This window comes from Aythya fuligula, chromosome 15, assembly GCF_009819795.1.
Source record: "Aythya fuligula isolate bAytFul2 chromosome 15, bAytFul2.pri, whole genome shotgun sequence".
Taxonomy (NCBI): domain Eukaryota; kingdom Metazoa; phylum Chordata; class Aves; order Anseriformes; family Anatidae; genus Aythya; species Aythya fuligula.
The window spans coordinates 5,401,524-5,413,029 of NC_045573.1; the positions used below are offsets into that span (position 1 = coordinate 5,401,524).

General features: G+C 52.0%; 1 protein-coding gene across 1 annotated transcript; it reads right to left on the minus strand.

Annotated features, from left to right (window-relative positions):
* Positions 1 to 2,358: 2,358 nt before the first annotated feature.
* Positions 2,359 to 5,013, minus strand: ELFN1 (extracellular leucine rich repeat and fibronectin type III domain containing 1). The gene has a single exon (XM_032198024.1). The coding sequence runs from the start codon at positions 4,846 to 4,848 to the stop codon at positions 2,458 to 2,460; it is 2,391 nt and encodes a 796-aa protein (XP_032053915.1). The 5' UTR covers positions 4,849 to 5,013; the 3' UTR covers positions 2,359 to 2,457.
* Between the last annotated feature and the right edge of the window lie 6,493 nt (positions 5,014 to 11,506).

Consider the following 11,506-nt stretch of genomic DNA (forward strand, 5'->3'; position numbering starts at 1 on the left):
GAACTGCCTCTGCCCATCCCAGCCCCTTGCTGAGGAATTCCCCAAGACCTTCAGAGGGTGCCAGGCCCTGCCACCTTTTCCACCACCCATCCTTGCTGCCAAGTCCTGCTTCTCCAGGGGGCACTCAGGGCTTCCAAGGGAAGGGGGTTCAGGCCAAAGGGTGCTGGCAAGGTCTGATCCTCAGCTCCATCCTCCAGGTCCTGCTCACTGACTGAGTGGGCAAGGCACGGCCCCACGAAGCTGAGCACCGTGGGGAGGTTCTGGGGCACCTGGAGGAGGTGGAGAGATGCGCCTGCGCTTATGCAGAGTGAATACGTTCCTGGGGAAATTGCTTTTATTATGAAATCCTGCTAATGGTTTGTTGTCTACACAAATAACCGTGGGGAATGAACTCGTGCACTTCCCAGCCTGCTCCGTGTCTTCCTGGCTCAGCTCCTTTCTGAGCAAACATAACCTTTTGCAAGCATACCTGTCAAAATCACTTTGAAATATTGAAATAACAGGATGGGATGTGGTTTGCTGCTGGGCCCTAGTGCTCCTCTGTCAGGAGTAAGGATGCACCAAAGAGATTTGTGAGCAGGAGGCAGTGGAAGGACTCTGGAAAGCAGCAGGGTCCCAAAGGGCTGCCCTGGGGGAGCTTGTTGTGTCACTGGGCTGGCTTGCAGGGATCCCACACACTGCTGGGGGAGCAGAGCAGCTCCCTAAGCCTAATGTGTGCCCTCTTTGTTGGTTGTGGGATGAGGCATGGGGGTTTGCAACTCAGCTGGAGCTAATCTGGGCAAAATTGTGTCCCTCAGCAGCATGGGATTGGCTTCCCGGTCTGAATTCCGCCATCCTCCAGCTCACCCCACGAGTAGGGCATCATCCACGTGTGTTTTAGAGATGGGGCAAAATGCTGCTGAGACCTAAATAGGCATTGTGCAGCAACGGCTGAAGGGCATGGGGTTGCTGTGCTGGATACCATACCCCAGAACCATCCTCTTTCCTTTTAGCTTTGGAGCCCCAGGGGTCCCCAGGATGCCCATCTCCGAAGCCACTGCTGGGAAATGGGAGCCCAGCAGGCCCGTGGGCAGCGCCAGGGCTGCAGGCAGGAGTTGCTGCACTCCTCACCTGGTGCTCCAGTAATTTGGGGTTATCCCTGGGGAATCCCATGGGTGTGGGGCGGTGGGAGTCCCAGCAGCGAGGGGCAGGATCTGCTGTAATTGCTCTCAGTCTGGGCAAGCTGTAAGCACTCTGTGTCTTCTCCCTCAGTAAAATCACCCTCGGTGATGTCCCTGCCTGGCGAGCAGCAGGAAGGTTTCTGTGCTAATTCATCAGCAGCTCCCCATCCTTTTGGTACCTTTTGATTTTCAGGAGAAGTCCCATTGCTGGGTGGCACCCACTCAGCCAGGAGCCCTTCACTTCTCATCCCCTTTCCTGTTCCCAGCAGGGACGGGGTTCCACCTGGAACTGTGCTGGTGATTTGCTTTTCTGGGCACGCACCTTTTTTCTTAGTGCGCTTGCAAGTGATCAGAGCTTGGACAGAGACAATCACTGGGAGAAATCAAAAACAAAGAGGAAACCCAAATGTTCCCTCCCACCTCCAAAATACCTCCTCAACCAACCAACCAAACAAGAAAAAAACTCCTTCAAACCAAACTCCATCTCTTTCTCTAAAATCCATGATTAAAACCTGGTACAAACAGGTGAATATAGATATATATATATATTTTTAGTAGATGTAGTATTGATTTTTTTCTCCTCTCTCTTTCTCATTATACAGCAAACATTGCAAATATAGAAATTTTCTCTGTACAATTAACGACGTCAGTTTACAATGCAATGTGTGGTAAAACCTCTCAGTGAGTGAAAATGTGAACGGGCCTTCAACCGGGTAAAAGTCTAAACTGGAAGACTCCGTTTGCAAAAACAGCCCAAAGGATGGATCTCCTTCTGGTCTCTTTTTGGTTTTTGTTGCTGTTTTTGTTGCTGTTGGTTTTTGGAAGGGAAGGAAGGAAGAACACAAACTGTTCACAAAGAATCCACAAAATCACGGAGTAGGGACTCATGCAATGCAGTACTGGGAAACGCCAGAGCTCTCTGCCTGCTCTTTCACTTTCTTTTTATATTCAATTTTTTTCTTTTTTTTTTCTTTTTTTCTTTTTTAGAAAAATCAGAATGAAACAAAACTTTTTTTCTTTTTTTTTTTTCTTTTCACTCGACAGTTTGTTTTGTAAAGTATGTGTTCAAATTTGGTGCGCGTCTCACCAAAGTGAGGCCATTTTAACATCTCACTTTATATATTATATAGAATATTTATAGATTTCCATAATTTGTTCTCTCTTTTATTTTTATTGATTCATTTATTATTATTATTATATATTTATTTTTTTGTTTCAAAGACAGTCTGAATAAAAATAGCTGCTGCAGATTTCTTTTGGTCCAGTTAGTGTGTTAAGTCACGAGTTGTGTGAGGACTCAGGACTTTTGCTGGGCGGAGACGCCCTTCCAGTAGTCTAAGATGTCGTGAAGATCCTCGTCTTTGGCAAACTGGACCTTTTTGCGTAGGGCATGGCCGGCTGCCATGTACTCCTCCTCGTCTTTGTGCCGCTTGCGGTTGAGTTTGAAGCGCTCCCAGATGCTGTGCGAAGGTTTGCAGGTGTACTCGGGGCTGGAGGTGTAGCTCAGGTTGTGGTATTGGGGCGAGAGCTGGGAATAGGCCAGGTCTCTGGGGCGAGGACGGGTCAAAGGCTCCAGGATGGAGGGCTTTCGCCCTGCCATGCTGTCGTGCTGCTCCCCTTGGTGTGAGCCCGGGTAGGAGTGCCGGTGTTCGCTGTACTGCCGGATCTTCTCCGCCTCCGCCCGCAGGATGGCCGCGGCCGGTGTCACAGTGAGGATGGTGTCGGTGGTGGGGGACGTCTTCTCGATGTATTTGGCTTCTGATTTGTGGCCCGATCCCTCGGAGCGGTAGGACCTGGGGCTCCGTATGGAGCCGCTGGAAGAGGTGCTGGAGCGTTTGGGGGCGGCCTCCATGCTGTGGTGCCGCTGGAGGGGGTGGTTGTAGCTTTCCTTGTAGACAGGGGAGAGGAACCCGTGCTTGCTGGGGATCTGCTCTGATAAGAGCACCAGCTGAGGCTCCACCGTGGAGACTGCCCCCGACTTCACCCCTTGGAAGGAGGTGGACTCGGATTTCAAGGCATCGATGCAGTTGTTGATGATCTGGTTCACCTTGTCCACCTCCTTGGCAATGGTGGAGATCTCGGCCACGGAGCTCTGGGTGTCCGGTGGCAGGGACAGCTCACAGTCTCGCCTCTCAGGCTGCTCCCCCGTCCTCACCTCCATGTAGTTGCCCTTGGTGGCCTTGGGGGTCTCACTGCTGTCGATCAGCTTGTACTGCTCGACCTCTCCAGCGGAAGGCAGGTAGGGGATACGGGTCACCGTCTCCCCGCCCAGCATCTGTCCTTGGGACAGCTGGGTGATGCTGGTGGTCTCCATTTCTGGCCCGTATTTCAGCTCAATTATGGTCTTCTTCATGCTGCCGGCAGCCTTTTTGTGCTTCTCCTCTTGCTGGCGCCTCTTTCGGAGACAGTAATACACGACGCCCAAGACGATCACCATGCCAAAGAGACAGCCCAGGATTGTCATGATATAATGGGTGGCAGTGGAAGGGGTGGGCACCGGCTCCTTGCGGTTGGGTCTGGTGGGCGTGATGGTGACACAGGTGTGGTTGTACTTGGAGTATTGGTGGACAGAGACCACACAGTAGGTGTAATCTCTTTGTGCTACTAGGTTGCTCACGGTGATGTTCTCCTCCTTCTTCCTGAGCTTGGTGATCATGGAGGAGAAGCCGTTTTCAAACTGGGAGAGGATGTACATCTTGCTGAAGGGGTAGGGGATCTGCACGGTGAGGACGGCCGAGTTGTGGTTGAGGTGCTTCACCTGGATGTTGGGGCGCACCTCCGTCTCGCCGATGGGCGTGAAGAGGGAGAACTGTGGGGTGGTGCCGTCACCGGAGGAGCACTCCTCCTCGGAGCACGGGCTCTCGGAGGGCGCCGTGGTCACTTGGTACCGGGGAGGGATAAAACGAGGGATCACAGTGTAGGAGCCACCGGTGCAAAGGGACGAGAGCATGCTCAGAGCATTGCGGTAGCCAGTCCGGCCTTGGCCCAACAAGTAGTAGCCCGTGTAGTCCGGTGGGGAGTCGCACTGCATCCGGTCGTAAGTGCGCGTCATGTTGGTGAACGCCTCCAGCCATTGCAGGAAGCCGAGGAGCTCACAGGAGCAGTAGAAGGGGTTACTGTAGAGTTCACAGACAGAGAGCTTGTTTAAGCCCCTAAAAGTGTTGCTGTCGAGTCTCTGGATCCTGTTCATGGACAGGTCAATGTTCACTATGTTGGGGCACTCCCAGAAGGCGTTGGGGGTGACGGACTCGATGAGGTTGGCCTGGAGATAGAGGTACTCCAGCTTCCCCAGGCCCCGCAGGATGCCCTCAGTGAGGTTCCTCAGGCGGTTGTAACCCAGCTGCAGCACCTGGAGGTTGAACTGTCCCGAAAAGGCACCGTCCTCGATGTAGGAGATCTCGTTCTTCGTCAGGTTGAGGTATGTCAGGTTGCCGAAGCGGCTGAGCGAGGCGTACTGCACGCTCTTGATCTTGTTGTCGTTCAGCCGCAAGTCCACGATGGTGCTGTTGATCTGCTGGGGGATGGACTCGTAGGGGGGCTGGTTTTGGCTGCAGATGGCCAGCCAGACGAAACCCTTGTCCCCCTCGATGAGCCAGCAGTCCGCCCGCACCCCGCCGGCGTGCAGGAGGGAGACGGCTGCCACGCACACGCAGAGGGCTGGCGTCGCGGCCCACCGGCGACCTGCCATCTGGAAGGGCGGCACGGAGAAGGGGCTGCTGGAAGCGGGGAGCGGGACGGGGGCCGGGAAGACTTGGGTTAGTGCTTCTTCACTCTCCTCTCCCTTCTCCTCATGGCTTGAAGCCCGGGGGGAAGCGGCCGTGGCGAACGGGGACCTCGGTGCCCAAGGGGCTCGGCAGCCGCCGGCCGGGGGCTGCTGTCAAGGCCTGGGAGGCTGGGGCTGGTCCCGCATCACCAGGTCTCTGGCATCTCGGGGAGGGAGTCATGAAGTTAGGTGCCTGTGCGGAGGAGCCTCTCTGGCTCAGAGACCAGCCTTCCTCTGGTTTTTAATAGTACATCTCCTCGTTTTCTTTTTACTGCCCATCGCGGCGCCGGTCCCCATCTCCACGTGCCTCCTGGCTGGCTGTCCTGGCTTGGTTCCTCAGCTCACCTGCGCAAAACAAAATAAAAGCACAAGCTCAACACAAAGGGCAGACAATTTAAGTTCAGCAGCGTCAGAGACGCACCCAACTACCCTCTTACTGCTAGCCGCTTGCCTTCTAAATCCAGCTGCCACCTCTCCAGGGCCTTTGGTTAATTCGGGCACAGCCAGTGCTGTTTGGCATCACTAGGGCAGGTGGTCACTGCCTGCAGACGTCAGCCTCTAAGTGCATCGACCAGCGTCATGTTATAGGCAGGAGGGAGAACAACGCACATCCAGTGCACCGTTCGTCTGACCTATTTAGGTGTCTACCTTCAGAGGAGAGGAGTGCTGCCCCAGAAGTGTCTGTTCCTCTCTGCGGAGAGCAGATGAAGTCTAGACAACTCACTCTGATGTAGATTTGATGCTGCAACGTTTTGCTGAGGGGAATCCTAACTGTCTCGCGTGCTGGTGCGTGCAGCAACAGTGCCCACAGAGGGGGATGCTGGCTGAGGACGCCGTGTCTTCCTGACTGCATTGCTGTGTGGGGGCTAGGATAAAGCCCAGCCCCAAGCACCTGGCCTGCTTCTGGGAACCTGAGCAGTAGTTTCAGGGCAGTGCTTGGCTACAAGGCACGCTAGCTCGATTGTCCACCATCTGTTTTCCTTGTCTGTGGTTGGGGAAACAAACCCCCTACCAGAGAGGGAGTTGCCCACAGCTGGGAGAAACATCATGGCTTATCTAGAAATTCCTTCTACAGTAACAGCAGCTCTGGTTGTCTCCCTTGTCCCCAGACAGACTGTAGGAAGCAGGAAAGATACCACCAGCACTTCTTGAAAACACAGCTGGTAGGAAACTGAGGCTTCTTGAGCATCCATGAAAGAGGAGGGACACGTCATACACCTGAGCTGTGTTTCATTAGATCTGCATAGTGTAAATCCAGAAAGTGGCTTCCAGTCCATTTCCCAGTGCCCAGGCAGCGGATGGATGTGCTGGTGCTGCCCTCTTGCAAACCATGGGAGGTGTTCAGACACCATACCATCACCCTCATCCTGGAGAAACCAGATCCCTGTTTTCCAGCTATGATACCAGGTGGTGAAGCAGACCATGTTTCGCTGCAGAGAGCTCTGTTAACCATTCACAGCTTATACTCCAGTAAACAGGCTGGTAATAACAAACAGTGAAACAGTTTATTTGTTCTTTCTGGATCGCGAACAGTGAGTCTGTTCCCTGGTGGGATGGCTGGGTTTCCATTACGTACATAACAAGATCTGCTTTCGCATCAGCTCTGTGGCATACGAGGCTCTCCAGCCACCTTGTCCTCCAGCAGCTCTCCCACCAGGGGGTAGAAACCTGGACTTTGGTGTGCTTTTACACTGCTATTCGAGTTGAAGCCCTCATATCACTGCAGAAATACTGGTATTGAGGGTAAACCCCATTTCTGGGACCAGTACCTGTGGCACCAGCTGGAGCACATTTACAAGGACATGCGACAGCACCTCTCTGGTGTGCTTTGTCAGGACCTGGTAGTTCATTTTGGCACATCTGAGTCCTTGGATCTGGCGAGGAAGGGACAGGGACCATGTCCCCACACACACTCCCCCATTAATGGGGAGGCATGGGCTGCAGTGCTGGGCTGAGAGCTGTCTGCCGTCACATCCCTCCCGGCACTGGGCAACTCAATTAACCTCCCTGCTCTCCAGTCTCCTCTCCAGTTCCGTGAGATAATGACAGTGCATCACGGGGCTGTGGGAGACTGAATGACACTGCCCCGAGCTCCTCTCATTGAGATGAAAGTCAAGTCAGATGTGTTGAGCTGCAGGTGGAGACTTTCGCTCCCTCCAGCTGGGAGCTGGGCTCTGGATGTGCCCGTTCTCCTCTGCCACAGAGATCAGCCTGGTCCCCAGCCCCTCTGATGGCCTCCTGTGGGGTGCACACTGCCCGTAAGGATGTTGGAGAAGGGTAGAGATGAGTAGTCCTGGCCTGCGGAGCCATCACCAATGGGTTGCCCCAGCTGTGCAGATCACATTCCTTGCCCACAGCCCTTCCCTTTGCTGCAAGCATCTCCTGCAAAGCCACACCAGCCTTCTTCTTGCAGGGGAAAGCTTCCTGTTGCCACGTCCCTGGGGAAGCCACAGCCTGCAGCCCACATCAGAGGGCATTAGCTAATGGAGCAGAACCATCCTGTGAGCAAAGAGCAGAGACAAGACCCTCCAAGGACCTTGCCAGGCTGGCCCCCGTATCCTCCTCATCACCCATGTGCCTCCCTCATCTAATTGGGGGTGTCTGGGGTGAGGAAGAGTGACCGTAAGCGACTCAGACATATTCAGTAGGTTCCCGCTGTGTGTTTTCTCTTCTTTGCCTATCAGACGAGTCTTTTCCAACAACAGAAAGGAGAAAAGGCATTTTATCAGCAGCCCGAGTTTAATTTCAGCTGATTAAAGCAAGCAATTTGCTGGTTTATTTGCTTTGCAAAGTGTGAATAAAACGACAGCATTAAGGAGATGTAAGAGGGGCTAATCTCCCCTTTTATTAGATTGCCGGGACATGACTGGGGAGTGGAGAAGTGGTCTTGTTGCTTTGCATGGAGGAGATAACTTATCTCGTTGGCTTCTGAAAGCCTCCTTCCAGCATCACGCCAACGCGGGTGCGTGTGGGTGTGCAGCACCAGCCAGGCACCGAGGCGGGATGGAAGCGGGGGCACTCACAATGGTTCCAGCACATATCCCCCTAACAGCAGATAACAGAGATCCAGGAGGTTTCTCCTTTGATTTTATCTCCCATCTAATCTTCCTTTTCTGCTTCTGAAATCCTGGTTGGGATTCTTGCAGGTTAGACACAGAGCAGCTGGTTGGATGAGCAGCTTGTGCTGTTCCTGACCTCCGGTGGCTGGGACATGGCTCCAGAGAGTGAGGGAGAGGCCCCCCCCCCCCTTTCTTCTCCCCACAGACTGCAGAAAAATCATGAGGAAAACCTAGGGTTTTAACACTCCTACCTGACCAATTCATCTTTGCCCAGCTGTTCTGGCTTTGTGCTCCCGGTAACCCAATTGCACACCACTGTTCCCAGTCCTCTGACCCTTCACAGAACTGCCAGGGAAAACCTGGGGACAAACCACCTACAACTCTAAAGTGAAAAACTACCAGGAAAGTGGAGATATGGGGTTCTTTTTCATTGATTGTGAAAGAAGCAAAGGCGAGGAATGAAAACAACAGTGCTTTGAAATTATTAAACTAAACTGGAGATATGTTGAACCCTGGCTGACGATGACAACAGGCTGTGGCCATGGGGAGGCCATGGGGCAGGAAATATTCCTTGTGAGAGTCACCTGTGCACTGTGGATATCACTGTGCTTCCCTTTCCTTTTGTTTTCTTAAGGCAGCAAGGTGGCCCTGGCCAGCTGAGAAGATGTCAGGCTTACATGGCTCGCAGAGACCAGTAAATGGGCAGTGACAACTTCCTTGCTGCTTGCTGCTGCTACGCACTGCCTCTGATCTTCAGTGTCCCTGCGGGAGCCCAGATCCATGCCTTGCCCTGCTGATCCTCAGCACTGATACTGATGCTCTCCCCTCCTACCTGTCCCTGCTTCTCCAGCCCTGCTTCTTGCCAACAACCCAGCAGCAAATCGATTTTGTGATCTCCATGAGGCTGCAGCCTGCACTGGATGAACAACACCAGCCTTGTCCTCCGGCAGCAGAAGTGGTAAGGAAAAGGCAAAACTCTGGCTGCTCACACCAGTGCAGGCTGGCTGGAAGTTTTTGCCTCCATCTTCCAGCTAATGGCATCCCAGTAAATTAAACCAGAGCAGCAGCTGCAAGGAAGCAAACAAAGCAGCCGTGGGGGCTGGGTGGGTTGAGGGGGAGCAAGATGGGCAGCACACAGAATATGCCGTCTTGGCACTCAGTTCCTAATTTTGTTATTCTACTGAATGAGTTCTTTCAAACTGTGGATTAGATTTGCTGAGCGAAGGCAAGGAGCCAGATTAACATGGGTGCATTTGTGTGCGTGCACATACACACACACAACGATGCTTCCCTCTCAGCATCCCTGCATCCCCAGACCTTCATCCTCCCTAGCTGCTCCATCTCCATCTGGCCACATTTCAGCTTCTCTTAGATCCTCTTTCACATCCACTCAGGTCATTTTATCAATAAACAAAGGAGCTCCACTACAAAGAGGGACGTAGCAAAACGAGAACAATACATTACAGACAATAAATGTTTAATCACCAAAAAGGTGGGGACGGAAAATTTGGCTAACAGGCACCAAATGTTAAAATGAACCTTGGCTCTTCATTATGTGTAAAATAATCTGAGGCTACAGCTTTAGGATGGCAGAGAAAACATTTACATGTATTAGTGATGAACGCTCTCCTAAATGGCTTGACGTCCATTCTGTAGACGTCAGGTGTGGAATTGAGGCTTCCAGGCAGGTTTTTCTGCTCATTTGTATTCCTGGTGTTTGCTACACACCTTCTTCTGGGCCGTGTTGGTTAGCATCACTACCATGCTGAATAATAAAAATGCCCAGCCCTGTAAAACCCAAGTTCGTTTTCCATCCAGAGATCCCAGTGCTTATATAGTCTCCACAGATAGGGTTTAGGCAGCACTTTGTGCATCCCAGCCTTATTCCCAAATAACTCGCAGAGTTAGATAATAGAGCTCTCCAGTCAATTCTACTCTCCTGCTGGTATTTATTATTTAAGAAACAATCAGCAAAGGAGAAGAGAGAGGTTTTCCACTGAGTTTTGAAGAGAGATGAAGAGGGAATGAAGCAAAGAGGTAAAAGTGGGCTGAGAGACAGGTGCCCAGCACCATACACAGGACAGCTCCTACCTTGCAAATAGATGGCAAGTAGCCAGGTGGGAAGGATGGTGAAAAGAGTACTTTCTGAGCATAGGTAGGGAGAAACAAACAGAAATCACACACGTGGTGTCCATACAGGGGCATTACTGACAGTTGTATTGACACTTATGGATGTTATAGGGTGCTAAGGCCCTGAAGGCACCAACAGGCCTTAATGGTCCTGACCAGCCTCACCTGGGGCCTCCACCTCCACCCTCTTCCCATAGCCTCAGGAGCTCCATTTAAGCTCAGCCCTGGGCCTGTGGCTGATTTCTGCCTGTCTCCAGTCCTGATTCTGGTCCTGTCTCTAGGATAGACCTCAAGCCTTTGTGTTAGGTGGCTCCTGACTGGATTATAACTGGTGTCTAGTGCTGTATCTCACCCCATCTCCTTCTGCTCCTGGCTGGATGGGCTGTACTTGGTTCATCTCTTGTCTTTCTCATGGCTATCAATGGACCTTGTTACCAGCACCTTCCCTGCCTGCTGTGTCCATGTAATCGTGGCTGGGGAAGGAATCCCCTCTGCTGGGCTCACCCCAGTTCCTGCTGTGCCTTTCCTTTGGGAAGCCAACTCCTGCTGCTGCCTGACATGGGCTGCCATAGGGGACAGCTTTTTCTGCAGCTGGTTGTGTGTGGAATTCCTCAGCAAAATGGATTTCTGGTGGAAAATGTGATTTCTGCAAAATTAAACCCTTGGCTGAAAAACAGTGGTCTTTCTTGAAAGCTTCCATCGCAATACTTGATTCCAGGCCAATTTAGCTGTAAGCTGTGGGTGATGCGGAGTCTGATGAGAGCCACAGTTCAGAGCTATCATTCCTTCACCTTCTCCACTGGCCATGCTGAGGCCAGCACTGCAATTTGGGAATGGTCAAAAGGAGCCTGTTCACATAAACATTTCTAGGCACCCTTTTTTGTTCTGTGGTGAAATAAATTCTGGGTTAAAATAATGTTTTCAAGCCAGGTCAGCTCTGGGGACTTCAGAAAAGGGACTTCAGAAAATACAGATATTCTGCTTTTCATTCAGCTGCAGTCTGAAGTCATTTACATCTGTCTCAGGCTGCTTAGCATCCAGGGTCTATTGAGATGACAACCCTATCTCGTGCTGCTGTGGGCCACTGAGCAAAATTCTCTGCTGAGTTTAAGTAAATGCATAAATGATCTTCCTGGTGAACAACCTCTTAAGCCCAGCTGGTTACCTGTGCATTAAACCAGCTTTCTGAAATATCAGCACGAGCGGACAAAATGTCAGCTCCAGCCTGTGATGATGCAGCTGAGCCCTCAAAGAGCTGAGGAGTGCAATTAGAGGGGAAGAGTTAGAGGGAGGTGAAGAGGACAAAGATTTTTGGGGATGTGGAGAACTGAGAGCTCTAATCAGGTAGAACAGTAGTAATAAGAAAAGTGTGTTTCCATGAGAGCCTCTCTAGT

Excerpts from the sequence above, each read along its gene's own strand:
- ELFN1 (XM_032198024.1), bottom strand. The coding sequence starts at position 4,848 with ATGGCAGGTCGCCGGTGGGCCGCGACGCCAGCCCTCTGCGTGTGCGTG.